The sequence below is a fragment of the Ochotona curzoniae genome, unplaced genomic scaffold (genome assembly GCF_017591425.1).
Source record: "Ochotona curzoniae isolate NIBS_2020 unplaced genomic scaffold, NIBS_Ocur_1.0 contig_3255, whole genome shotgun sequence".
In the NCBI taxonomy this organism is placed as follows: Eukaryota; Metazoa; Chordata; class Mammalia; order Lagomorpha; family Ochotonidae; genus Ochotona; species Ochotona curzoniae.
The window spans coordinates 2,734,952-2,762,782 of NW_024465777.1; the positions used below are offsets into that span (position 1 = coordinate 2,734,952).

General features: G+C 53.9%; 1 protein-coding gene across 2 annotated transcripts in view; it reads left to right on the forward strand.

The window, feature by feature from the left end:
* The first annotated feature begins 515 nt into the window (after positions 1-515).
* GRHL3 (grainyhead like transcription factor 3) overlaps positions 516-27,831 on the forward strand; it is a 31,794-nt gene continuing 4,478 nt past the window's right edge. Inside the window, exons 1-14 of one of the 2 annotated variants that reach the window (XM_040979751.1) lie at positions 516-729; positions 12,804-12,990; positions 15,269-15,330; positions 17,846-18,191; positions 18,432-18,505; positions 18,900-19,053; positions 19,295-19,406; positions 21,148-21,242; positions 23,195-23,353; positions 23,686-23,764; positions 23,865-23,998; positions 25,626-25,660; positions 26,706-26,794; positions 27,113-27,198. In XM_040979751.1, coding sequence (XP_040835685.1) covers positions 713-729; positions 12,804-12,990; positions 15,269-15,330; positions 17,846-18,191; positions 18,432-18,505; positions 18,900-19,053; positions 19,295-19,406; positions 21,148-21,242; positions 23,195-23,353; positions 23,686-23,764; positions 23,865-23,998; positions 25,626-25,660; positions 26,706-26,794; positions 27,113-27,198 — 1,629 coding nt within the window. In that variant the 5' untranslated portion in view covers positions 516-712. Of the gene's footprint in view, positions 730-12,803; positions 12,991-15,268; positions 15,331-17,845; positions 18,192-18,431; positions 18,506-18,899; positions 19,054-19,294; positions 19,407-21,147; positions 21,243-23,194; positions 23,354-23,685; positions 23,765-23,861; positions 23,999-25,625; positions 25,661-26,705; positions 26,795-27,112; positions 27,199-27,831 lie in introns of those variants that run through there. The other variant, XM_040979753.1, reaches the window with a different exon arrangement.

Consider the following 27,831-nt stretch of genomic DNA (forward strand, 5'->3'; position numbering starts at 1 on the left):
TGCGTTCTGATTCTCAAGTAGCTTCTGCCTTTGAGCAAGTTGCATTCCTCCACTTACTCCTGCTCTGTGTACATTAGGGAGAAGGGGACGGTGGTGCATTACTGTGGGAATAAGAAGAAATCATTTGAATCACCATAACAGATTATTTTGTAAATAATCATCACCTCAGGAGGAAAGTTCTAGAAGCAAAGAAAGTGCAGAGACCCACCTGGGGAAGATGAACTCTCTTCTTGGAGAACTCCCCAAGTTGGCAAAGAAGAAGGGGCCAAGGAACCGGCATGTTTGAGATAGTCTAAGCCAAGTATCTTTCTGTCCCTGTATTTTTCCTCTAGTTATCTTGCGTCTTTCCAAACTTCTTTTTTTTTTTTTCTTCCTTTATCCCTCCTCCTTCATCTCCACCTCCCACCCCCTCACCAAGGAAGGAATTGGCTGGTTCCACCCAGCCGCCCCTTTATGGCTCCGCCCTTCCTTGGCGGGCCAAGAGTTAACAGCTGCACCTGCTGAGGTGTGCATGCAGTCGCGGCACCTGTCCTGGCAGCCAATCAGCGCCAGGACTTCTCTGGAACCTACTTGTCAGCAAAATCCCGACACCCAAACCTCAACATAAATCAAACACTTCCCAGCGCAGGGAATGTCCGTGGTAGGCGAGAATTAAGAGACAAACAGTGAACCTCTCAGGACCCAGCGATCACCGGAGCCTCGGAGCAGGAAGATGTCGAATGAACTTGAGTGAGTAAACACACGCAGCTCTCTGGCTCTCTGTGAGCTCAGGAGCCTGGATGGGATTTCCAGGAGGGGGAAGAGCAGGGAGCCCCGGCGCCAGGATTCACACAGCAATTTGTAAGAGTAAATGAATGGGCTGACGATCTGGCTGTGCGGCGTGTCGAGGCAAGCCCCGGTCTCAGGCTAGAGCTGAGTGTTTCCCTGGGAAAATAGTTTTTGTCTTTTTCTCTGCTGAGCAGTTTCGAGCCACCTAGGGAAGCACAGTAGTGAAACCGTGAAGGTTTTTGGCACCACTTTTTGAGACTCTGGAGGGGACTTGGAAATCAGAGACTATCCCAGCCCTGTGGAGGCTTTCTATCTTCTTGTCAAAAAGAACTTCTTTGAGGTGGGTCTAAGACTGTCTTAGAGAGCTGGCTGTTTCTACAGGGACTTGTTGGGTGGGCTGGAACTATCCCAAGGGGGCAGCTATGCACGTGCATTCACCCAGGCTCTGTCTCTTACCAGCTGTATAGTTTATTCAACTTATCTGAGCTTCATTCTCATCTGCAAAATGGGTACAGGAATGCTCTGTAGGCTTCTTGAATATGTTCAGTATGATATGGACTGCAAAAAAAAAGACTTAACACAGAGACAAGGGCTGGAAATGCATTCCATAAAATGTGTTGGATTTGATTCAGAGGCAGTTCTCAGGCTGAAGAGGCTGAGGGGCCTGCCTATCCACATGTGGCTGATTCTGACCATGGAAAAAGCCGCTGCAGGTTGGATTCAGGGAGCTGGTACAAGCCAGATCTCACAGACTTTTCTTCCTGTCACCGTCAGAGGTGTGAAGGCAAAGACCAAGGCTACGCGATCAATTTCCTATAGCTATGCATCAACAGATGAATCGAATATCTGTGGGCAGCACGATGGGTGGGTCCTGACTGCAGACAGGGTCCTGACAGTAGCTGGGTCTCGAGTTCCTCCGAGTTGGCCAGTTGTGGCCGCACTACCATCCCTGGAACTCCCAGACGTCAAATTTTTCTTGAATGAATCCTCCACACTTGACCGTGTATTGGCAACTGAGCCAAAATTAGAATAAAAGGGAAACCTTGGCACCAGTGCCTGGGTTCGAGTCCCAGCCGCACTTATTATTAGCTGTACACCATGAGACTGTTTCCTGGTCTGTAGCTTGTGAGCGGTCATGTCACCTGCCAGAGCTGCTAAGGGATTCAATGACTTTTGCAGAGTGGCTGTTTCTATAGCCTGGTAGGAAACAAGCCAACAGCTGTTACTTCAGACAGAAATGACCAGTCGGTCCACAGACACTCTGGGTCTTCTTGCTTTTTTTGCTTTTCTGTATGTTGGACACCATATAAGTCATCTTGCATCTTTCCACCTCACTCAGCTCTTGCAGTTGAGTGTCAGAGGCTGTAGATAGCATCCACTGCATGTCACTCTACATGGGACATGTGTCCTGAGGCGGTGTTACCTGCTCACCGGGGATTTCTGCTGTTTCTTAGTGAGATCGGAGTTTAAAGTCTAGTGTCCTTACATTGGATGCTTCTTCACTGTCGAAAGCGATGCCTTTTGGGATGGGGTAAGAAAATCTCGATCGCAGACAAATGCTGAAGCTGCCACTGCAGCTGACAGAGGCACAGCCTGGGGGTGCTGACAATGACAGGGTGACAGACATTAAGTGCTGGCCTTGCAAATTTTGGGTGGCTGCTGTGGCCATGGCTTTCCCCTAAAAAAGCCCCAAGCCGGCCCATATCCTGAGTCCTTAGAGAAAATGCCTTGATGACAGACTCCAATGTGACTCAATTTCTGCCACCTACCTTGGCAGCTCCTCCTTGGCAAACACGGCTGGTAAAGGGGACCCTCTGGGGTCCCGGTTCCTTGGACACCCCCTCATTTCTTCCTCCCAGGGAAGCTGGGGTACGGGCTCCACGGACGCCAGCCCGAGTGCGAGGCCTCTGGAGGCGGCACTTTGAAGGCAGGCGTGGAGGAACATGGAGGCCAGGCTGGGTAGTGAGAAACCAGCTGGAGGCAGCTGGTGGGTGGCCAGCGCCCAGGCCTTTCATGTGGTCTGGCCCAACGCGGGTGTCTCCAGCCAGAGCCCACAGCCGCAGGCCAGGCCAGCCGCAAAGGCTCCTGGGGTGGCGCCTCATAGATCTCGCGGGAAAAACACTCTGAGGCACTGCCCACCACCTGGCACTGCCCACCTGCTGCCCCCAAGAGCTGCGGGTAGGTGCCACTAGAGCAGGAACTGCTTGGTGATCTTCTGGCCTCTTCAGAGAGCCCCAGGGCCTGTTGTATGCCCCTGCATTGCCTCCTTCAGTAAGGCACCTTACACAGCCCAGGAAGTTTGCCCCACAGTAGGTTCATCCCCTGGGGGAATCTCCATCATAGGACCCTTCCAAGGGAGTCCCCACCCTCTGCTGTCTGGAATCTTATCCTCCCCACCCCCAACTTCCCAAGCTCTGGAGAGGTGGGGTTAGGGGTGGGCAGTGGCTGGGGAGGGGTGGGGATTGGACCCTCGGGGTGTGTGGGGGGGGGACCTAGGCGGGCCTGGCTATCTGATCTGATCTGGGGAGCCTGGGCTCCAGACTGCCTGGAGCGCTGAAGGAGTTAACCAGGAACGCCTCCCCGCTGTGGTTTTGTGGTCGAAACCATGATTGCCAGGAGCAAATTTTTGTCGTGCACAAGGTGTGTTATTAAAAGTCAGAGTTACGCTGCTGGTGAATGAAAAGTTAAAAGCCCTCATTAAGCTTGGGCTGTAAAACAGCCGTCGGGTTGAGAGGATGAGAGAGCCCTAACGGCAGTGCCCGGCTCCAGCCTCCCTGCAGGTGCCCGGCCTCCCTGCAGGTGCCCAGCCCCAGGCAGGCACTGAGCCTCAGCCAGGTGGGTCATCAGGGGGAAAGCCACAGGGAGCCAGGGCACAGGGCTGAAACAGAAATATCACAGTGCATGGTAAAGACTTTTCTCCTTTACTCAGATCAGCACCCCAGTGAGGGGTGGAAGCATAAATGCCTTACTCTGAGGAACTGAGGCCTGGCTCAGGGGTACGGAAGACCTCCCAGAGAAGCTGGGAGTCTCACTGGGTCATAACCCTCCGGGGCCAAAACAATGAGCCACTTCCCACGTGCTTGGACCTAGAAAGAAGGAGAGATGGCCAGCTCTTACTGATGGTCACCTTGGAGAGCAAAGGATGTAGCTTAAACCTTCTCTTTCCTAATGGCTGGAGGTTTCACATGTGTGCATTTGTTGTAGTTTAGCAACCTATGTTACATCCCAAATAGGAAGAGGAGCCTATTTTTAAAAAGTACCGGTTGGCTTAGATTCAGGTTCTCAACAAGTGCGTTCCCCGGACCAGCAGTCTCACCATCATCATCATCACCACCACCTGGGAGCTTGTGAAAAAATGTGAATTCTCAGCCCCACCCTGGACCTGTATCAGAAACTCGGGGGGTGGGGCGCAGCAGTATGTGTTTTAACAAGCCCTGCAGGTGACTCTGATGCGTACTCAAGTTCAAGAACCATTGGCCCAGAAGACCAGGTAGAGGACTCCCAGCCCCGCTGCGGTGCTGCCTGTGGCTGCTGAGTAAGCGGCCGAGAGCTCCGCCCCGGGCTCCCACCTGTGTTTAAAGCCCAGCTCTGCCACCTGCCAACACGGTGACTTCATGATGAGCTGCTCAGCCTCTCTGGGTCAGTTTCTGCTAGTGTGAAAGAGTGACAAAAGCACGCAGCTCACGGGACAGGCGTGGGAGCACAAGGCATAGAGCTGGCTGTAGGAGGGGATCTCTCTGCTTTCGCTTCCCTCGTCTTCCCTCTCATCCCCTCTGCCGCCGCACCGCTTTCTGTCTGTGCCACCTCCCTCCCTGGTTGCCTTATCTCCTGAAGAGGTCAGGGCACCTGAAACAAGTCTTCTCCCTGATGTCTGGTGTTCCTTCCCGGGGTCTTCCCAGGAGGCCAGGGGCCCCAGGGCACTCATCCTGCCGTCCCTATCAACAGAACCATCAGGACAGGTTGGTTGAGCGAATCAGTGAAGAAGTGGAGAGACGAAGCCCCTCTCTGTCTACATGTGAACTTCATATTCTTTCTCAGCTCAGCTGAAAGGGCAGGGGGAGGGCGGGAACCAAGAACACTGGACAGAAAACTTAGAGAAGGAAAACACAGCATAAAAAAAACTTTCTTATCCACAGAAGGGACTTTCTGAGGAGAGATGGTGAGTTTCTGTTGTAATTAGAAAATGGCACTTAATTAATTAACACACAGGTGAAATGATTTGCTAGCGCCTGGCTCCCCTCCTTTCCCCTCACCTCCCCATCAGGATCCAGAGGATGAAGCCCAGTGCTTGTCCTGCTTACCTGGGAATCTCCGGGCAGCTTAGCTTGTAGGACAGGAAGACATGTCCCGTTTTACAGGTGGGAGAAAGTGAGGCTGTGAATGGGACAGTGTGCTGAGGCTTAGCCCTCAACGTTGAGTTTTAATCATCATAAATACAGTCCATGTCATGCTGAGCGGGCACTCTGCCAGTCACTTTGCCTCCTGCATCTTCTCTGCATCTTCCGACAATAAACCTACCAAAATTGTTGTAAAGATTAAATAAGACAATGACTGGAAGTTGTTTAGCCTAGGACCTGGCACATTGTAATCCCTCAGTGAACAATAGCTATCATAATAATCCTGTGAGGTTAGGGCTTTCATCTTCCCACAGTTGTTAATAATAATAATAATAATAATAATAATAATAATAATAATAAACCCAAGGCATGGAGATTCCAGATTGTTGTCCTAAAGTCAAACAGCAAGTAACAGAGCTGGAACTGGAGCCAGGGGTCTGTGTAACTCTGGGGCCCACCCTATATCCATGAGTCCCTCTGGCCTCATTCAGATCCAAGTCACAACAGAACATTGCTTTGTTTGCACCATGTCCCTGTGAAGGTCCCCCAATCCCCCATGAGCCCCTAGCCCTCAGGACAAGGCACATTTCATAAGCCATACATCCAGAAAACCCCGATGGACCCCTGGCAGGTGCAGAAACCTGGGGCACCCATGTCATCCCAGGAAACACTTTATGTGGACCCAACTGGAAAATGATTCCTGCATAAACAGTGTGGCAGGGCCTCAGCCCACCCCCGCCCCCCACCCACCCCCGCCCAGGGGTTGATTAGTGAGTGTGAGTTATCACTGCTGAGGAGGCTGGGTGACTCCCAGCTGGACAGGGCAAGTCATAGATGGGGTGTCTCTGGGTGTCGACACCCAGCTCAGGTAGCCTTTGGAACTCAGCCTCCCCAAACCCAGTTGGCCCAGTCAGTCCCATGCCAGGCACCTCCTCTTCCAGTGGAGCTTGAGGTTGTACCCTTTGGGGGTGGGTTTACTTCCATCTTCTGGGTTTAGTAAGAATCCTTGCTTTCCACCTGTGACAGCATGGTGACTACACTAGTCCTGCGGGGGAGGGAGGAAACTTGAGTCCGGGTTTACTGTAGGTTGCGTGTCCTTGGGCTGGTCACCACTCTCCTGGAACCATGAAAGGATCTTCTATCCATTGGCTCACTCCTCACTGGGACTGCATCTGGGTCTCCCACATGGATGGCAGGAGCCCGAGCACTTGGGCTATTTTCTACTGCTGATACCTGAATCGCAAGGAGGGGCTTAACTCCATTGCGCCATAACACCAGCCCCATTTCTAAGGTTTGTTAGTCACCCTAAATTTCTAGGTTTCTGACTGAAGAAAATTATAATGAAAGGCCTCAACCAGGAGCCGAGATAGCGCCTTCTTGATCTATCTCGCTGGGAGTTTGAAGTCGGTCAGCCCCAAAACAATTGGCATCTCCAAGCCAGAAGATGTGTTACAGTACAAGTCCTTCTCCTCTCTGATCCCACAAGGAGACATGGGGGAGTCAGGAAGCTGGCAGGGCATGGAGTGGCTAGGACCACACCCTTCTGTGCTGTACAACTGCTGGGGAAAGGCCACCCCTACCCAAGGGCCCCTGCCCGGGCAGTTTGCACATTCCTACAGACTATGGTCAGGAGGCCTCAGCGAATGAGACACAGCAGGTAGACACACACACACACACACACACACGCACATACCTTGCCCTCCCCTCCCCACCTCTTCTCTCCATCTTGTTTCTGGCTTCCTCCAAATGGAGCTGCCTGACTGGGGGAGTACAAAAGAGGCGGCTTCCCAATGGTTCTTGGTGCCGCAAGTTCCAGGTCTGATGGCGCCAAGGTACCAGCCAGGAGGCCTTAGGCAAGCCAGTGGCCCTCATCACGGCTCAGTTCTTCCTGCTATCCCACAGGGACAGTCATACCATCCCTGTCTACCTGATACAGGCGTTGCAGGATCGGAGGTATGACAGCCATATGAGAGCATGTTGAAAAACTTAATATGCCATGCAAATGTGAAGGATGATCAAACCTTGGACTTGAGTTTTCTCCCCGCTGAGCTGGGCTTCCTGGAAACAAGTCAATGTATGCAAAACACCTGGCTCACAGCTGACACACAGTAGGCGGCCAAAGCTGTGGGTGCTGTCCCAAGCTTATGCCTTTGATCTTGCCCTTCCCCTCATCTGCATGGCTCAAGGTGCGCCCCACCCATCTCTTCCCCTCCAGTCTTCATCTCAGCCAGCATCCATCATTCCTCAGGGTTCACATAGGTCACAAGTCCTCTGGCTTCTTTTCCGTCATAGCTTTCTTCACCTATCTGATAGGAACTGATTGTTTTTGTAGTCTGTCTTACTGCTGCTAAATATAGCCTCCGTGACAGCTGGGACTACCTTGTCCAAGGCTCATAGGACGGGATTTGGCACATCGCGGTTACTTCATAAATATTTGTTCAAATGATGGATGCATGCCACATGGGCTTTTTTTTCCCCTACCTCCCACATCCATGCTTGAAAGCTAATGCTCTGGTGGAGAAGGGACTGATCTTAAGGTTCTGTCCAGACCCTGGGAAGCCTGGCTCTGGAACTCACTCAGCCAGTGCCCTGGAACAGGTCTTGTCTGTTTCCTGGTCTGGAAAGTAGGAATAATAACATGGCCCATACTTTGGGAGGCCCCAAGAGATCATGGATATGAAAGTCAAGGCAAGGGGTTATTACACAGTCTGTGGCCCAGACCCTGGGCCACAGACAGAAAGCTTGAGAGGTCAGGGGTGGGGTGCTGGTCATTGAAGAAGCACAGGCAGAGGTTTCCCTTTCCTCTCATTTGGGGGTTCTGGGATGATGGTGATGATGATGATGATGGCAACGGTGGCTATCATTTACTGAGCGATCATTCTCTAGCAGGCTTTAGATGAAGCACATTGCTTAGGATAATATACGTAATTCTCCTAACCACCCCTGAGATTAACGCAAATTTAAAGTTGCCACTCCTGGTGAGTCTCCAGGACATTACTCTGGTCTAATTTTCCTCACAACACTTATCGTTAACTAAAATTAGATCATCTACCTACTTGTTTATGATCTGTCTCCCCCAATTAGACCCTAAGTTCCATGGGAGCAGAGTCTTATCTTGTTCTTGGCTGATTCTCTTGTGCCTTGAACTGCCAAAGAGCAAACATGCCATGGGCCCATTTAACAGATGAGGACTTAGGCTGCCAAGGACTCCATGCCTGACCCAACACACAGTTCCCAAAACTGTGAGTGGGACTCCAGTGCCACTTCCTCCCATGGTGCTATAGGTTCTGCTGTGCACTGATCTCCCAGAGAGCTGAGGTCGAAAGGTTGCCCAAGTCCAAGGCCTTGCCCCTGCCTTCCCCCTTTCCCCTTCATCCTGTGGTATCTCAGGCGTCCCACCTTGGACAAGGACACTCATAGAGAGGTTGTGTGGGCCCTAGGAGAGTGACCTCATGGGACCGGAATCTCCTGGCTCCCCTTCCCTCTGGATCTGCTGCCCATGAATGAGGCTCTCATTTTTTCTTGAAACCCTTTACACATTTATCCTATATTAACTCCTGGCACAAAAATAAATATGGATTTTTTTTTCCTCTTTGTCACACAGTGGCTCCAAAACCCTGATTTGCAATCTTTAAGATGGCAGAGAGCCCAAAGGTCTCAGATTTCAGGAATTCATTACACAAATCAAGGTGAATTCTACCCATAACCAAGGCTTTCTAGCAGCCCAATGCTTCATGTGGAACATGAGGGTGATGGGGGATGCAGGCAGGTGTGGGGATGAGAAGTCTCCCAGCTCCTGGCTGGAGGCTCGTGGTTGGCCTCTTGCCTTCTTGTTCTTCTTCCTCCTGCCTTATGTGGGTGGGAAATTCCTTTCTGCCCTGCAGCAGAGAACTGGCACAATGTAATGCAGAGGATGGAAATTTCCAGAACAGGAAAGATCTGTAGACCAAGGACCAGCACTGGGGTGAAGAAGCTGCATCTGGGGGACCCGGGGTAGGGGTGGGGAGAGGAGAGTGGAGTAGGGGCTGTCCAAGAGGTTCAAGTCAAAGCTGAGCCTCCATTCCTCACTGGCAGAACAACCTTGAGAAAGTAGGGGGTGTTGTCTGTTTAAGTCTCAGCTTCTCCCACAGAGGGGGATGATATGCCTGTTTCTCGGGGCTATTGTGTGCAGCAGGTGATACCTGACACGCAAAAACAGGTGACATCATGTCTGCCCATGGGAAGCGCTTGAGGTAGCTGCTGTACATCAAGGCCTCACACTGAGGGATCCCCACAGGGTGGCCTGGAGACGGGCCTGGGTCAGAGAGGCCTCCCAGAGACAGAGAAAACAGGAGCTGTTCTTTCATTTCCTGTAGCTTTACAATAGCCCATTAGGGGATATATATATATATATATATATATGTGTGATTTATTTATTTTCATGGGAAAGGCAGATTTACAGAGAGAAAGATCATCCGTCACCAGGTTCATTCCGCGCGTAGCCACAATGGCCAAACTGAGCTGATCTGTAGCTAAGAGCCACAGGTGCAGGGTTCCAAGGCTTTGGGCCATCTTCCACTGCTTTCCACAAACAGGGCCTGGATGGGGAGTGGAACAGCTGGGACACAAACCAATGCCCATATGGGATCCTGGCTCCTCCAGGGGGAGGATTGGTCTAATTATATTTAAATTATAAAAAATGTTTTAAGATTTATTTTATTTTTATTGGAAAGGCAGATTTACAAAGAGAAGGAGAGACAGAGAGAAAGATCTTCCATCTGCTGTTCCACTCCCCAAGTGGCTGCAGTGGCCGAAGCTGAGACAACCTGAAGCCAGGAACCAGAAGCTCGCTCTGGATCTCCCATATGAGTGCAGGGTCCCAAGACTTTGGGCCATTCTCCACTGCTTTCCCAGGCCACAAGAAGGAAGCTGGATGGGAAGTGGAGCAGCAGGGACATGAACTGGTGCCTATGTGGGATCCTGGCACATGCAGGGCAAGGATTTAGCCACTAGGCTATTGTACCAGGCCCAAATTATTACGAATTTCTTAGAATGAGAGTCCTGTGTGCTGGTTTATCTTCAAATCCCCACAATAGTCGAGGGTTGGCCTAAGTTGGGTTTCCAACATAGATGGAAGAAGCCCTTTTACCCAAGATGCAATGCTAGGTAAAGCCCGGGACAGCTCAGGGACCACTGCCTCCTGGGCCTGCATTAACCAGGAGTTGCCCTTGGGAGTTAGGGCCAGGCAGACACATCCATGCAACGCAGGTGTCAAGTTCTTGGCCAAACACCTGCTCCTCACACTTATACTTTGTAAAGGGAGAGATAACTGGTGACTCATCAGAGCTGTCCCAGCATCACCAGACTGGAGCTCCAGGCCTGACAGGCCCCTGGCTTACAGCACAGCCATGCTTGTGTAGAGTGGCAGTCCCTCACAGTCCTGCCAGCTCCCAGCTGGCCTGGAGGACCGTAGTGGTACCCATGTTTAAGCATTCATGCACTAGGGCCTGCTCTGAACCTTCTGCCTGAGCACCCATTTTATTTCTTACAGTCTTAGACTGTGGGTGTGTTCTGAGACCGGCTTTCTTGGGAGGTAGCAGGCTTCCGGGGGCGGTGTCGGTGAAGGGCACCATCAAACATTTCCCTGTTTCTCCCAGGCCCTTTGGGCTTGGATGTTTCCATCAGCCTATGGCTAGGCAGGCACAAGGGTGGTCACCACACACTCCTCCAACCCCAGCCCGGGAGATGGCTGAGAGTAACCTCTTCTTGCCTCTTTGCCTGTGGTTCCTTGATTTATGGCAGCAGAAACTCGGGGTGTGCCCTCCTCTCTGCACCCCTAGGACAGGAAGGTTTCTGTCGCCTCTCCTTCCTGTGTGACAGCTCCTGCTCTCTCACTCCCTCGGAGAATATCCGTGGTCCAGGGGAATGAGAGCGGCTGCCCTGTTCTTCTTGCCCACCCACCAGGATGTGGTTTCTCTGCTGGGGTGAGGACCGCCCTCCTGTCAAGGCCAAACCAGCCGGGCAGCCAAGTGGGCATCAGGAGGCTTCAGGCCCAGGGTAGCCCAAGTTGAGCTGGATGGTCTGAGGCGTACTTACTCCCCTCTGCAAGTGGGAGGAGGCGTCTGCCTTGCAGTGTCTTGGAAGGGACAGAGTGAACAAGTGGGAGAATATTCAGACACGTGGATGTGCACAAAGTGGCAGCTGGCATCATTCCTGCATCCCTTGGACAGGGGAGTCCCACAGAGAAGGGGAGGCTTTGGGCCACCAGGAGACCAAACGGTTTCTACTTCCTCCCAGGGAGCTCTTTTGCCAGCCTGGCCAGCATGACTCACTCTGCTCTAAAGATGAGCGCAGTCAGAACCCTTCACTCCTTCGCCTTTGCTCCTGACTAGAGTGTGAACCTTACCCGTGATCCCTAGCGGAGGTCCCCAGAGAACAGCAGCAGTGAAACTATTAGAAGGGCGAATTCTGAATCAACCCAGACCTTGAGAGCTGTGCTATGAGATGGGGCCCAGCAGTCTCTGCTTTATCTGTAAAAGATTTACTTATTTCTTTAAAAGGCAAGAGTTACAGAGAGGGGAGAGACAGAGATCTTCCAGTTGCTGATTCACTCCCCAAATGATTGCAGTTCAGAACTAGGCTGGTCTGAAGGCAGGAGCCAAGCGCTTCTTCCAGATCTCCCACATGGGTAGTAGGCCCCATGAACTTGAGCCAGCCTCTGCTGCTTTCCAGGTCATATGCAGGGAGCCAGATGGGAATTGGATTATCCAAGTCTCAAACCAGTACCCATATGGGATGCCAGTGCTGTGGGCGGTAGCTTAACCTATTGTGGCACAATAGTTTCTTTTTTTCTAATCTTCAGTTTCCTCCACTGTGAAACAGGAATAATAAAAGTAGCTGCCTTACGGGGCAGGGAGGTGGGAGTGGGCTGTGATTCAGTGAGATGGGAACTGACTTAGCTCAGCACCCAGGACCCAGCCTTTGCTCCACACAGTTTGCATTGTCCTCAGAGCTGTTCTGTGTTGTGGTCCTAACCTCCCATCCCCCCACCAGCCCTGGCGCCCCATTTCTGATGGTTCTAATCTCCAGGGCTGAAGGTCCCCAGTCCAGGAGTGGTGTGTCCCCTCTAGAACACCCACTCTAGTGCCTGCCTGCGAGCCCGTTAGGCTGTGGTGCCAGTATCTGTGCCCAGCTTCTGCCTGTGTGCCCAGCAGCATGCAGCTCTCTTCCTGGCCTCCAGGCAGCTGCCGGGGTCCTGTGCTGTGAGCCCTGGTCTGAAAGCCATTTCCCAAGTTCAGATCCTGCCAGAGGATTTCTTCTCCCAGAATCCTTAAGTGCAGATGACTGGCAGCTCCCGCGACTCTTGGTATTTCAAAGAAGGCCTGCTGGGTAATCGGGGAATTTTATTCTCTGCAGTTGCTCACTGTCATTTCCTGTCCCTAATTATTCCTGATTCCCCTGGCATCATTAACTACCGTGGAGGTATTGTATTGAATCCTCTCTGTGTGGTTATGGTCTCAGCGGTGTCCACAGTTTCTCTGTGGTGGTGTTTGCCATCAATCTAGCTCTGCTGCCCCTTGCCGCCTAATGGTGGCAAAGGAAGGTTCTAGTTTTCCAAGGCCAGCACCTCTCTGAATTCCTGGGTGTAGCCCTAAGGTCACCCAATCACGGGCCTCCTGCTGGGACAGCCTGCCTTTGATGCTTCGGTTCTGTCTTCAGTTTCAGGTCTGTGAGATTGCTGAAGAATGACCCAGTCAACTTCCAGAAGTTTCCCTACACCAGTGAGGACGAGGCCTGGAAGACATACCTGGAGAACCCCTTGACAGCCGCCACCAAGGCCATGATGAGGGTCAACGGGGACGATGACAGCGTGGCCGCCCTGAGTTTCCTCTACGATTACTACATGGTGAGTTGGCTACTTAGTGACTCAGCGGCCAATCCTGATCCCACCCCCTTACCGCTGGGTCTCTGCACCCCTGCGCATGCTCTTCCCTCTGCCTGGTTGGCACCTTCCCCTTCAGCTTCAGTGGTTTAAACGTCCCCTCATTCATTTCTTCAGGAAGGAGAAAGGCTTTCTTGAGTTTCTTATTCCGAACCCCAGTGGGCACTCCTGCCAAGCAGCAGCATTGTGTGAGATCCCATCCTCAGACACTTGCTCTTCGTGTATTTATTGTGTATTTATTGCTTCATCTGCCCCCTATGACGGAGCTCCTAGAGGGCAGGAACCAAGTCCCCTACACCCCCATCCCCCACTTGCTGCACAACAGGCGTAGGTTGGGTGAATCCAGTGTCTGCTTTCTCATCTTCCTTGGGGTCCGACTAGGCCGCCTGCTGTCCTTCTTGCCTAGTCTTGCCCCACCACTTGGAAGATTCCTTCACTTCTCTTCCTCCAGGAAAGACCCACTCCTACAACACGGCACCTCACCTTCCGAATTCTCCTTCATGCAGTTTTACGTGCACTGTAGCATTTTCCCATTCTCTGATTGTTTCCGGGGCCTTGGCCTTGACTGTGGAAGATTGTGAGCTGCTGAGAATAGGAATTAAGGCCTTCCTGTGTCTGATCTGCTTGATCCAGTTAGCAGTCACAAATACATGGCACACATGAGCCAGCATTCCTACCCACTCCAGTGCCTACGTCAGACATTATGAATGGATTACATATAGCCTTCATTCTCACTGAGGATCCATGAAGCTGCAAAATCTTTGTCAATTTAGTACTCTGGCAAGCCTTACCCAGACCTAGGTTGTCACAAATCAATGATCCAACTTGCTATCTTTAGGCTTGGATAGCTCCAATAGACTTTCCTAGACTTGGAGGCAATGGGTTGTGGAATATGAATAGCCAATGGCTAAGATCATTGGCTTTGAACTTGAAGATTTAAAGCGAACTTATAAATAAACCTTCAGACTTACTGGGCCAAGAGTATTTCATCCACCCTGATTCAAAACGTAAAATCTCTGGAAAGAGTGTGTGAACCCCAAGGAGGTTGCCCTACTCTGTGGTTGCCCTACTCTCCTCTTTCCTCCCAATAATGTGATGGAAAAGGAATGTGAATGTGTTCTCCTCGTGGGGCCAGGTAGCAGCCAGAATTACAGGGTTTACAGTTCTAGACTGAACCATAAGATCCAGAACCATCTCCCTGGGCAGGAGGCCTTCCCCAGGGCTGGAGTGGTAGGGACAGGTCCTGGAGGTGATGCTGGTTCTTGATGAAGCACAATAGTGGTGGGCTACACCTGCCTTGTCCCCTGCCCCTGTAGTGGGGGTAGCCATGGGTAGCAAGTACATGGTGAAATGGGATGGGATGTTGGGAACTGTGGGCCCAGTGGTCCAGCCACACTTATGACTCCAAGTCCCATGGCATGGGGACAACCCTTCTGTGTTTCTAAGAGAACTCCCAGTACTGGGTTATTCTCCCACCTCACTCTCTCATGTGGGTGCTGTAAAACCCCACCTTCATGGTCCCTGGAGAGTTGGAGTCCTGGGTTGGGCCTTGTGAGCCCTCACTGGGGACAAGCGACCATCCTGAGAGAGAATGGTGCTGTCCTCCCAATGGGTGTGGCTACTTGGTGCCCCCTCCTTGGGGTTCACACACTGGAGGATATGTGGATGCCCACACATGCACAGCCACTTGCAAGATCTGTAGGAATAGAACACAGCCTGAACTTGAGAGTTCACACTCCTGGACACCAGAGTGGAGTCCATGCGTGAAGTCCACGCTGCTAGGCACCAGTCTCTCTGGGCCTCAGGTTCCTCCCTGTGTAATTCCTGGTGAGGCTGGAGCTAATGTGGCAGCGACCCTGGGAATCAAATTAGTCAACAAGAGCTGGTTTTCCAAGGCTCAGGACAAAGGCAGCCCTCTTTTAAGGAGTGTTTATTCATAAGTTTGCTAAACCCCTTGAGGCAGATGCGACAAATGAAGAACTTGGGTCTTTACAAGGTGCAGTCGTATAACCCGAATCACGAGGCAAAGCTGGTGCCCACGCTCCTTCACCACTGTGCCTGGCGGACCGCTTGCCGCTCCCCAACCAGGGCCTTTGGCCCACTGCTGGCTGGGGCTCCTAGCTGCTGGGAGGGCCCAGGGTAGCTCTGCTGCCTGCAAGACGCATGGGCGCAGTAGGGAAGCTGCCTCCAGCCAAAAAATGACCGAGAGCTGTGCATAATCCTGTCATTTCCTTTCTCTCAGGGCCCCAAGGAGAAACGGATCCTGTCCTCTAGCACCGGGGGCCGCAACGACCAGGGAAAGAGGTAAGGCTGGTCCGCAGCCCTCACCTCTGCCTTCTTGCCTTTCTGCACCTGCTTCCCCACCTGCCCCTCCCACCCCACCCCTTTAACCCATGAGTGCCTTACCCGTTAGACTCAGGGACAGGATCTAGGGTTCTCTGTACCTTTAGGGGCCCATGAAAGTGTTTTACTTTAAGATCAGTAGAGAAAAAAATGAATATAGTCTAGTGTGGGTTATATTTGTCTTTATGCCAGAGCAATTCCACAAGAGATTTTTGAATACTTTTAAAAAAGATTTATTTATTTTTATTGGAAAGGGAGATATACAGAGAGGAGGAGAAACAGAGGAAGATCTTCTTCCAATGGCTCACTCCCCAAGTGGCCACAATGGCCAGAGCTGAGCCAATCTGAAGCCAGGAGCTCAGAGCTTCTTCCAGGTCTCCCACACGGGTGCATGGTCGCAAGGCTTTGTGCCATCCTTGGCTGCTTTCCCAGGCCACAAGCAGGAAGCTGGATGGGAAGCTGGGCTGCCAGGATTAGAACTGACACCCATATAGGATCCTGGCACATGCAAGGCAAGGACTTTAGCTGCTACACTATTGTGCTGGGCCCTTGAATACTTTTGAAGGGGCTGGTGAAGGCAGAAGAGCCAGGGCCCTAGGAAGTCATTACAAAACTGTTTAAACACACACATATGTTGGTGGGCATGTATGCCCTGGTGTATGCACACACATGCTCACACACACTTGCACACATTTACAACTGTACACATGCTTACATATACTTTTGCACACACATATTCTCAACTATCTACATGCTTGGGTGCATATGTGTACACACACAGGTGTTTGCACACTTGTACACATACACACAGATGACCATATGCTTCAGAAGCCTGCAGGCCACATGGGCTGGCTGTAATGTAAACAGCTTCAAAGCTATTAGCGGAAAAGCCCCAAGGTGGTGTGTCTGTCCAGGCTGCTTAGTCCCCCTCCCTGTGGCCACTGGAGGCAGGGATGGGGGTGGACACAACACACAGGGTTCCTGGCATTTCTCCCCCTGTTCCTTGGGCCTCTGCCTGGCACTGATGCCTCAGGTCACCCATGTCCTATTATTTTCCCAAAGTAGTCTAGGACACGCTCATGGCTCCGTGGGCACCGGATGCACCTTGCACCTCCTCCTCCTTCCCTACCAGTCAGGTGATCTCTCAAAAATGACACCTTGAACGCGACAGGATCCCATATGGGTGCCAGTTCTGACCCTGGCAGCTCCACTTCCCATATAGCTTCCTGCCTGTGGCCTGTGGGAAAGCAGTCGAGGACGGCCCAAAGCTTTGGGAACCTGCACCCGCGTGGGAGACCCGGAAGAGGCTCCTGGCTTCGGATCAGCATAGCACCGGCCGTTGTGCTCACTTGGGGAGTGAAACATCGGACGGAAGATCTTCCTCTCTGTCTCTCCTCTCTGTATATCTGCCTTTCAAATAAAAATAAATCTTTAAAAAAAAAAGGACATACACAGAGTACAAATAAAGAGTTTCCTGTAATCTCCTCCTGAACAGTTTGGGGCGTACCCTTTCAGATCTTTTAAACTTGTGTGCAGTGCACTCATGCCACACACCCCCATCCCCAGGAAGACTCAGCACACTTGTTGGGAAGTGGGGAACCCTTAATCTGGTGACAAAAGGAGTGATTCAACTTCTCCAATTTTTAAATAAATAACCCTCTACCCTGAGCCTGGTTCCAATTCCTTCTTTTTAAATTTTGAAGAATTTGGGCTCAGCATGATAGCCTAGTGGCCAAGTCTTCACCTTGTATCCTCTGGGATCCCATATGGGTGCCAGTGTCCCAGCTGCTTCATTTCTCACCCAGCTCTCTGCTTGTATAGGATGGCCCAAAGCCTTGGGATCCGTGCCTCTATGGGAGACCCAAAAGAAACTCCTGGTTCCTGGCTTCAGATTGGCTCAGCTGCAGCCATTACAGCCTCTTAGGGAGTGAACCAACAGATGGATAATCTTTCCATATCTCCTCTTCTCTGTATATCTGTCTTTCCAATAAAAAATAAACAAATAAATAAAATAAAAAGATTTGAAAAATTTGAAAGACAGAGTGACAGAGAAAGGGAGAGACAGAAAAATCTTCTGTCCACTGATTCACTCCCCAAGTGGCCCAGGGGCTGGAGCTGAGCTGAGCTGAAGCCAAGAGCTTCCACCGAACTCCTACCTGGGCACAGGGGCCCAAGCCTTTGGGCCATCCTTTGCTGCTTCCTCAGGGGTATGAGCAGGGAGCTAGACCAGAAGTGGAACCCCTTGGACAGCCCGTCTGCTGTGAGATGCTGGTGTTGCAAGCAGGGGCTTGATCCCCTGTGCCTCAATGATCGCCCTTGCCACCCGCCTCTTATGCACCTCTGTGACACACTGGGCTGTCACAGGGTCTTGCTTCATGTATGTGAGAAGGACCTAAATGTTCCCTTGGGAAAGTCAGTGTGCTGGTCACCTACTGTCCAGCCCCAAGAGTCCTCTCAACACCTCCCTCTCCTTCAGGTACTACCACAGCATGGAGTACGAGACGGAGCTCGCGCCCCTCGAAAGCCCCACGCACCTTATGAAGTTCCTGTCAGAGAATGTGCCAGGGACGCCGGAATACCCTGATCTGCTCAAGAAGAATAACCTGATGAGCTTGGAGGGGGCCGTGCCCAGCCCGGGCAAGGCTGCTGCCCTACCCCCAGGCCCCAGCAAGCTGGAAGCCGGCTCTGTGGATAGCTACCTGCTGCCCACAAGTGATATGTATGATAACGGCTCCCTCAACTCCCTATTTGAAAGCATTCACGGGGTACCACCCACACAGCGCTGGCAGCCAGACAGCACCTTCAAGGAGGACCCACAGGAGGTGAGAGCCCACCTTGTGCCCCTCCTGGCATCCCCAGATTTGTGCATGCATTCATCCAGAAGGATGGAAGGCGTGGGGAAGTCAGAACCTGGCAGCAGTGCCTGTGCTGGGGCAAGGCTGCCATGCGCAGTGTTGAGTTGTGTATGTATAATCTGCACAGCTGTATGCGCGGCTCTAAGCTAAAAGCCGTGTAGCCTGAAATGGGGTCACTTATTCCTTGGGGATTGTGTTTCTCTGCAGTCACTGCTCTTCCCAGATATCCTGAAAACGTCCCCAGAACCATCGTGTCCCGAGGACTATCCTAGCCTCAAGAGGTAACTCAGCTTCTCTGGACCCTGGTCAGCTGGCAGTGGGCAGGGATTTGCAGGCAAAGCGCCCGTGCCCCTCCCGCCACACACACACACATGCACACACATGCTATCCATAAGCACAGGATGGAGATGGAGTGAAGATGGTAAAAGGAGGGAGTGAGCTTTCTGTTTGCCGACTGGGGCTACTTCCTGTCACAGTCTCCATGCTGGTTGGCCTTCGGTCTGTGCCAGGACTTTGCCCTCCCGCAGGGGTGTCTGACTCTCACCAGACCCTCATTACCCAGCAAGACTGGGGCTCAACAAAGCCATTAAACAGCCCCATGCGGAGGCTCCCAGAGTAGGGCCTCAACAGAGGCCCAGGCCCACTGCCTCACCATGCTCTCCTGCTTCCCCTCAGTGACTTTGAGTACACCCTGGGCTCCCCTAAAGCCATCCACATCAAGTCAGGAGAGTCGCCCATGGCCTACCTCAACAAGGGCCAGTTCTACCCGGTCACCCTGCGTACCCCAGCAGGAGGCAAAGGCCTGGCCTTGTCCTCCAACAAAGTCAAGGTGCGTTGGTCCTGGGGCACTGTGAGAAGATGTTGAACTTGGGGCATTGTAGGGAAGTGTTGGTCCTGGGGCAATGTGGGAAGGCATGGAGTAGGCAAGACATACCTGCCGCCTGGGCCTGCTGGGGACTCCAGAGTGACTTTTGGACATGAGGTGGGGAAAACCGAGCAAGGGGCAGTGTGAGCTGGGGGCTGCCTGGCCTCCCCCAGGGCAGGACTGATGGCGCCCCTCTTGCTTACAGAGTGTGGTGATGGTGGTCTTTGACAATGAGAAGGTACCCGTGGAGCAGCTACGGTTCTGGAAGCACTGGCATTCACGGCAGCCGACTGCCAAGCAGCGGGTCATCGATGTGGGTGAGTGCCTGCCCCCGGCCTGGGCTTCCTCCCCACACCCACGTGCCTGTCTCCAGCTCAGACAATGGTAATCAATTGATGGCAGAGACACAGGAACACCGTGGCCAGTTTCCACCTTGATCAGGAATGAGCGGGGTCTATCCGAGCAGGATCATCTGGTGTGGGATCAGGTGCATGAGATGAAGGTGCAGGTCGTAGGGAAGCTTACATGAGGGCAGTCCTGTGCTGAGAGCTGACATCTTCTGACTATTAGTAGGTAGTGGACAGATGAGAAGCCCCTCCCATATGAACTTCCTTGTCCCTATCTGGGCTCTGAGGCACAGCCCACTCTCCAGCCGTCCCTTCTTCCTGGCTCTGTGCCTTATGCCAGCTCCCCTTACCGGCCTCAGTTTGGACAGACATCAGAGCAAACAGGGTCTGCTCCCCACCTGCATCTTGAGCTGATGTCCACTCTGGAGCCAGGCCCACCGGAGAACAGGACACAGGAAATAATTCAGTTACTCACCTGAGAGGCTGGCTAGCAGAGTGGTTAGGGGCATGAGCTTAGGAGCCAGACAGACCTGAGCTGCCATCTTTGTTCTGCCTTTTATTAGCCATGTGACCTTGAACAGGCAGCCAGGCTTCTCCGGGCCCTATTTTCCCTCTGTATCCATTTAGTGTGGCTGTGAGAATAAACACTGTTAGGGTTCCAGCCACTGGCCTGGCTAGGACTACCAGTTCTGTTCTTGCTCCCTGTTTCTGCCCCCATATGCAGCATCACACTGTAGGAAGGAGTTTATGCACCACTCTTCATGCTATCAATTTTTTTTATTATTATTATTTGTTTGGAAGACAGTTACAGAGAAAAGGGGACAGACAGAGACAGAGAGAGCTCTTTCATCTGTTGATTCATTCCCTAAATGGATAAAGGGCCAGGGCTGGACCAAGATGAAGTCAAGAAGACATGAACTTCAGCCTTGGTCTCCCACATGGATGAATGGCAGAGGCCTAAGTACTTGGGCTGTCATTCATTTTTTTTTTTTTAATTTTTTAAATTTTTATTATTTTTTTATTGGAAAGGCGGATATATAGAGAGGAGAGACAGAGAGGAAGATCTTCCATCCGATGTTTCACTCCCCAAGTGAGCGCAACGGCCGATGCTATGCTCATCCGAAGCCAGGAGCCTCTTCCGGGTCTCCCACGCGGGTGCAGGGTCCCAAAGTCTTGGGCCGTCCTGGACTGCTTTCCCAGGCCACAGGCAGGGAGCTGGAAGGGAAGCGGGGCTGCCGAGATTAGAACCGGCGCCCATATGGGATCCCGGGCGTGCAAGGCGAGGACCTTAACCACTTGCGCCACCGCGCCGGGCCCTGTCATTCATATTAACAGGGGACTGAACAGGAAGTAGAGCAGCTAGGACTTGAACTGGTGCTCATGTGGGATTCACCTGCTGCTCCCAGTGTCAGCCCTGCCACCACCACCAGCACTGCCTTACAATCCCCAAGGAGCACAGAGAGGCCCTGGCCTGGCTGGCAGAGTGGGGGTCCCCCCTCCAGCTCTTTAGGCAAATCTGTCCCTCCTTCCCGCATGGGCTCCCTCCAGGTTGGATCTGCTCTCCTTGTTGAGATCCTGGGCACACTAGCTGTTTTCCTCCTGGATTAAGGCGAGGGTCTTGGTAGCGAGGGATCGGTGGGCAGGACCTGTGTTCGCCCTAAGAGAGGCTGGTTCCTAAATCCTTGCCCTGCCTGATGCCCTGTGCTTCCAGCTGATTGCAAAGAGAACTTCAACACCGTGCAGCAGATCGAGGAGGTGGCCTACAACGCACTCTCCTTTGTGTGGAACGTCAACGAGGAGGCCAAGGTCAGTGCTGGGGCCACGGGGCAGGGATGGGGCTGGGCTAGTGGGAGGCACCAGCCTGGGAGAAGGTTTACCTGCCCCTAGGATCATGGTCTTTGTTCTGAGGAGAGCATTGTTAGGGCGAGGGTCAGGTCAGGATTCAGTGATGGATCCAGGTCGGCACCGAGCCTCTCACTTCTAGCCCAGCAAATAGAGTGATCAGAGCCTCAGGCACAGACATGACAGGCAGAAGGCTAGACATAGGCCTGGCAGGTACTTCAGTGATGGCCACTGTGGTCACTGCAGTCTGTCCATGTAGCGGATAGGCACACCGAGCCTCGTGCAGGTCACTTAGCAAGCTGTTGATGGCACTTGCGCCCTCTGGTTTCCCAGCCAAGGCAGAGGGCGGCAGGAGAGATGCTGTGGAGTTTCTATCTGAGGATTCCAATCCCAGTGAGCTCACTTCTCCGAGCCTGAGAAATGAGAGCAGAAATTTGCCTGCTAATGTGGTAGGGAAAGTTCCAGGATCTTCTAGAATAGGCCCTGGCCTGGCAAAGAAGCCTAAGAGCCACTGAGGGCAGTTAACTTCCTGTGGGCAGTTAAGGCTCTTGCAGCCTCCATGCCTGAGGCCAGCCGTGACCTTGTATGGGCTTGTGGGCCTCTCTGCTTGCTGATTGGAGAACTGGCACCATGGAAGGACTCTGGTGTGGAGGTTGGGGACGGGCTGACCTTGGACCTGTCTACCAGGGCTAGGTTCTGTTCCTTTGGGGAATGGAATGCTTAAGACCACAGTGTCAGCAGGTAGGAGGCCGATCCTTGAGCACACCCCAGCCTGTCTGCCTGCTGCCTGCCTGGAGGTGCAGGAGCTAGAAAAACACACAGGAACTGCAACAGCCCGGGGTTAGCACTATTCAAATAGCTGCCAAGGCCTGGAGGAGGAGCGGGGCCTCAGGCCCCAGAGAGAGGCGGGCAAAGTTTCGTGGGAACGGAGAGGGGGTTTCGGTGGGGATTTTCTCACTCAGCTTCTTAAGCCCCCAGGCGCAGGCTGTCTCAGGTACCAGGTGGGGGGTGCCGCGCTGGGGCTGAGCAGGCAGTGGGGGAGGTATGTCCGGCATGTGCTGGGGTAGGGGTGCTAAGTCCCCCAGCTGGGAAGGAAGGGGGTCTGCCCAAACAGCCCATCCCCTCTCTCTGCCATTCAGATCTGAGCCATTCCTTGAGGGAAAAACCCCAAAGAACAGGAGCCAGCCTGGGGTAAGGTCCGGCAGGCAGGAGACCCTGTCCAGGGCTTGCCCAGCTGAGGCTGACCCCTGCTGGCATCAGAGGGGCCTGGGGGGTGAGGCACCCTGCCATCTCCTTCCCTGTAGTCATAACTGATCCAAACTAGCCACATGCTAGGTACACCCACACTCTGCACACACTCACAGCCACGAGAGGAACTGCGTGATGTCCATTTTACAGAGAGGGAAATCGAGGCTCACGGGGTTTCAGGACTTATCCAAAGCCACACAGTAGAGTCCAGCCTCCTCCTCATGGCCCTGTGGCCCCATGGCCCCATGGCCAGGCTCAATCTTTGCCACCCTGCTGAGCCTCTGGGTGTGAGCTGGAAGTGCATTTCACTGCGGGTCTGAGAGCAAAGAGTCTCTGGCTGGAAGGGTGGGGGCAGGTGGAGGGCATCCTGTCCTCCATCCTTTGTGTCCCTGGGCCTGCAGGGTCCTGGTCGCACTGAGCTACACGCAGGGGAACTTGGTCCCTTTCCGCCTCTGAGCTGCAGGAGAATGAGGATCTGACACGGAGAGGGATCTAGTGTCCTGCCCAGGCCTCCGCCCACTGGGCCTCAATTTTCCCATCTCTTGAAGGGGTCCAAGCTATTTGCCCATGAGGATTCTGAGTGCTCACCAGCCCTATGGCAGGATTGGCTGGCTAGACAGGGCCGGTGGGCTGGGCAGCCCATCCACGCAGCTGCTCTCCCTTCGCAGGTGTTTATCGGCGTCAACTGTCTGAGCACAGATTTCTCCTCACAAAAGGGGGTGAAGGGCGTCCCCTTGAACTTGCAGATCGACACCTATGACTGTGGCCCTGGCTCTGAGCGCCTGGTGCACCGCGCTGTCTGCCAGATCAAGATCTTCTGTGACAAGGTGGCTGGGCTGGGCAGCCCCTCCGCTGGCCTCGGGAGGGAAAGTGGCCAGATGCTGACTTGGCCTCCTGCCAGCCGTGCTGGGTGTGCTCGCTTTGTTTCCTGCTCTCCGAAGCTTCTCCGTTTTGCCTGTCTCTACCCCCTGTCGCTTCCTGAAGCTCCCTGTGCTTGTGCTGACCCCAGCCTGGGCTGCTGCCTTCCTGCTCCCTGGTTTTGCTCTGGGAGCTCTGGCCTGGCTTACAGATGCAGAGCAGCAGCCATGAGTGTAGCCTCCCCCTCTGGAGGCCCAGGGTGACCCCTTCCCTGTCCCCCCTACCCCATTCCCTATCCCAGGGAGCTGAGAGAAAGATGCGGGATGATGAGCGGAAGCAGTTCCGGAGGAAGATCAAGTGCCCCGACTCCAACAACAGTGGTCAGTGGGGGGTCTGGAGGAGGCACTGGCTGGGCTGAGGGGCTGCTGGAGGGCCTCAGTGGAGGGGCCTCAGGACACATGGCCCCCTTCTTCCCAGCAGGCATCAAAAGCTGCCTGCTGTCTGGCTTCAGGGGCAACGAGACCACCTATCTGCGGCCGGAGACTGACCTGGAGACCCCGCCGGTGCTGTTCATCCCCAACGTGCATTTCTGCGGCCTGCAGCGTGCTGGAGGGGTAAGGGCCCGGGGCTGGGTGGGACCCTATGTGGCCTGCAGCGTGCTGGAGGGGTGAGGGCCCGGGGCTGGGCGGGGCCCTATGTGGCCTGCTCTGGCACAGAGCCGTGGGGACAGTCTCCCAACCACCAACGGCAGCTCACTTCAGGTGTTTGGGAGCCCTTCTAAGAGCCTGAATCAGCACACCATGATGTATCATCTCCATGGTCACATGACTTCTGCCAGCTGGTCTGTCCCCAGAGTATAGATGAGGGGGTAGACTGAACAACTATGGCAGTGCCCGTGCTTGGGGCAGGCACCGGGGCTTCAGACTCCTGAGCCGCACATCTGAAGGCAGCTGCTGGAAGCAGGTGGGGGTGTAGGAATGGTCACAGCCACACTCGCTGCCCTCAGCCTTTCATGCCGCTTGAACCATCACAGCAGCCCCAGCCCACAGATGGAAGCACTGAGCTCAGAGAGGCCCCGGAGTCAGGGTGTCACAGAGCTGAGATCCGCACCCAGCCCCTGGTGCCAGCATCCCCGCTTTCACTGCCAGCTGTCTCATTCCTCTCGTTCACCCTCTGTACTTAAGACAGAGAGAAAAGTGGTGAGAGGCAGCAATCTTCCATCCTCTGATTTACTCCCCACGTGGTCCCAACAGCCAGAGTTGGGCCAGGCTAAAGCCAGGAGCCGGGAACTCTGTCTGGGTCTCCCACATGGGTGACAGTTGCCCAAGCACTTGGGCCATCCCCTGCTGCCTTCTCAGGTACATTAACAGGGAGCTGGTTGAGGGCAGAGTGGCAGGGCTTACATGGATGCTGGTCCTCAAACAGTAGCTTAACCCACTGTGCCACAACACCCACTCTTTCTGAGCCTCTCACAGTGAACAGGTGATCATTGAGCACCTGCTAGGCCAGGAGCCCTGAGTGCCATCATCTCACTCCTCCAAGTCCATCCATAGAGGGAGACATTGTGTTATCTCCTTTCCAGACAGGGTCACACAAGGCAGTGGCAGAGGCCATACTCCAGAACTTGTGTCCCATTTGCCTCTGTGGTCCATAGGCTGTGTCCTGCCACTGAGGGCTCTGTGGCACTAGCCACAGCAACAGACATGGCCTGGGTTGGAGATGTACTTAGTGCATTGATTTAGAACAGGGGATAGAGCAGGGTTAAGGCACCGTGGCCAGGTTGACAGCTACATGGCAACTAGATGGAGGCAGAAGAGGAAGGGACCAAGCTGCACCTGGGAGCCTAGAAGTGGGGAGGCCACAGTCGTCTCGCTCCAAGTGTGTCACCAGGGGTGGCTCCCTGCCCTCACTGGGCCCTTGGTGATGACTGTGCCCAACACAAGGCTGTCAAGCATGCAGTCATGCTCTAAAGGGCACCTGTCCCCTGCCAGCTGCAGGGCCAGGGGCAGTGCCCAGCAGTCGGGACACTCCAGCATCTCCTGTGTGTTCATTGAGCGTCCTGTCTTGTTGGCCGTGGGCTGAACGATTCCTTTCAACACAGGATCCCAGCTTCTTTAGGGGACTGGTCTGAGCGGGCTGAGCTGGAAAAACCTTAAACAGCTTCTTTCCCTTGCCCCCCAAAGAAGGTTCCTCCCCAAAGTCTCCAGCCCCTGATAGACGTGGTGTCTCTCTCTATTGCAGGCGGTCCCCTCAGCAGGACACAGCGGCTCCAACAGGTAGGGAGAGAAACAGCCCAGCACCCCTACATCCCTCCCACCGCCCGGGCCTCCCTTTCCTTCTGCTTTCCTCAATTTTGGGGCCCGGGGCTGGAGGAAACAGCCAGGAGATGCCTCTCCAGCCCCCAAGCTCGAGACGTGCTCCTTCTCCCACACCCCAAGCTGCACAGGACTTTTATGGGTTTGTTTTATGTGAAAAGTAGGCAAACCTCTGGCGAGACACCTGCTTGTAAAAGAAGACAGAAAGCGCCTGGGAGCCGGGCGTGCAGATTTGGGGGGCAGGAGGCCAGCTATGCTGTGGAGTCTTGGGCCCTCCCTTCTCCCCACTAGGAGGCTCCTGGGGGGTCAGCCACATCCTCTCTGAGCCTCAGCCTCCAAGTCCATCAGAGGCTGTGAGGCTAGCCTGGCAGGGGTGGGCAGATCTGGGGTTGGGGAAGGGCCTGTGCAGGGGCCTGTAAGCAGGAAGTGCGGTGTGGCTTCTTTTGTTCTTGCTCCCAGTGTCTTCCCTGGAAGCAGGTGCTCCCTTCAAAGGGCTTGCTCATGACACATTATGTCACCTGTCACCTCACAGCAGCCCTGGAGAATCACAACTTGGAAACTGAGGCTTAGAGACAGGACACGACTTGTCCCCAGTGGCACAGCCATTAAGCAGCAAAGGCAGGACTGGGACCTTCTGTCTGATTTCAAACCCACCATCCTTCTCTTCCCATTGAACGATGGTGCTGGTGATCCGTCTGCCCTTGCTGAGGCCCGGCTGTACGCCACACCCTGCGTGGGAGCCACAGCGCGTGAGCTTGGCCTCTTTCTGAGGTCGTGTTGCTGTGAGTCTGTCTTCACACCCATTTTATAGACAGAGTCACTTGAGGCCAGACAACTCCCCCCCACGTCACATGGCCTGTGTGCGGCAGGGCTGTGATTTGAGCCTAGGGAGCCCAGCTGCAGGCCAGCTAGTGACTCGAGCTGTTGTCATGTCACTTTGTGCCCATCCTCATCTGGCCTTCGCTGCTCCAGGGTCCTCACGAGTTGCCCCTCACTGTCCCCACAGGTTGCCGCTGAAACGTTCGTGTTCGCCTTTCCCAGAGGACTTTGAGCCCCTGCCCTCCAAGCAAGCCAAGGAAGAGGACCTGCAGCGAGGTAGTGGGTCCTCTGGCCAAGGGGACTTTCCCAAGGCCGCAGTCCTGGTGCTAACAGCGGCCGGGCAGGGCCAGCCCTGGTGGCCTGCCATAGGGTCTGCTTGACTTCCTGGAGCTGGGTTCGGGCCTTGCCCTGGGGTAAGGGTGGGGTGCCTGCAGCGGCTGCCCCAGGGCTGAAGGGCTTTGGTTACAGACCCTTTGCAGAAATGAATCCCTCATGAAAATACCTTTTCTTGAGCCCCCCCCCCCCCGAGATGGTCCTGAGCCCATTCCTTGCCCCACCACCTCAGCACCCCTGAAAGTTGCCTTTTTTCTTCAGTTCTGTTGTACGTGCGGAGAGAGACAGAGGAGGTGTTTGATGCCCTCATGTTGAAGACCCCGGACCTGAAGGGGCTGAGGAATGCGGTGAGACACCTGCCCACCCTGGCCAGACCCCTGCTGGGCCCCTGGGCCCTGCTCGCCCCCACATGGTCTCACTTCCCACGGCAAGGAGCTGGGAGGGAAGGTACTAGAACGTGGGCTCTCTGAGGCCTACGTGTTCCACTCCATCTAGGGGGTGGCTTTGGGTCCTGCTAGGGGGGCTGAGCCTGTGCGATGCTATCTCCCAGCCAGAGCCCCGGCTCCACCCTGGGCGGCGCACACATCATAAATCCTCTCTAATCTGATGGCTGCTGTCTGACAGGCCAGGGCTTTTGTTGGCTTTGCAGACCTGTTTCTGTTTTAATGGGAATGAAACCCAAAAGGCCAGGCCCAGAAACTTTTTTTTTTTCTCTTCCCAAGGGGCCCATTTCTCCAGCATGTGGTTGGCTAGGGGAGCCAACTGGGGTGGCTAAAGGTGGTGTCTGAGTAGAGCGATCTCCCCTAGTCCCTGAACTGCCCTTGAGTGGGGAGGGAGGGCAACCTGGCCCTGCACAAATCCCACAGCCAGCTCACAGCCCTGCTGTGTGGAATAAACACAGCCCCTCTGGGGTCAGAACTACGACCAGTGTGGACCACCCAGAAGAGCCGTGTAGTTCCCAGATGCTGGCATGGGAGGCA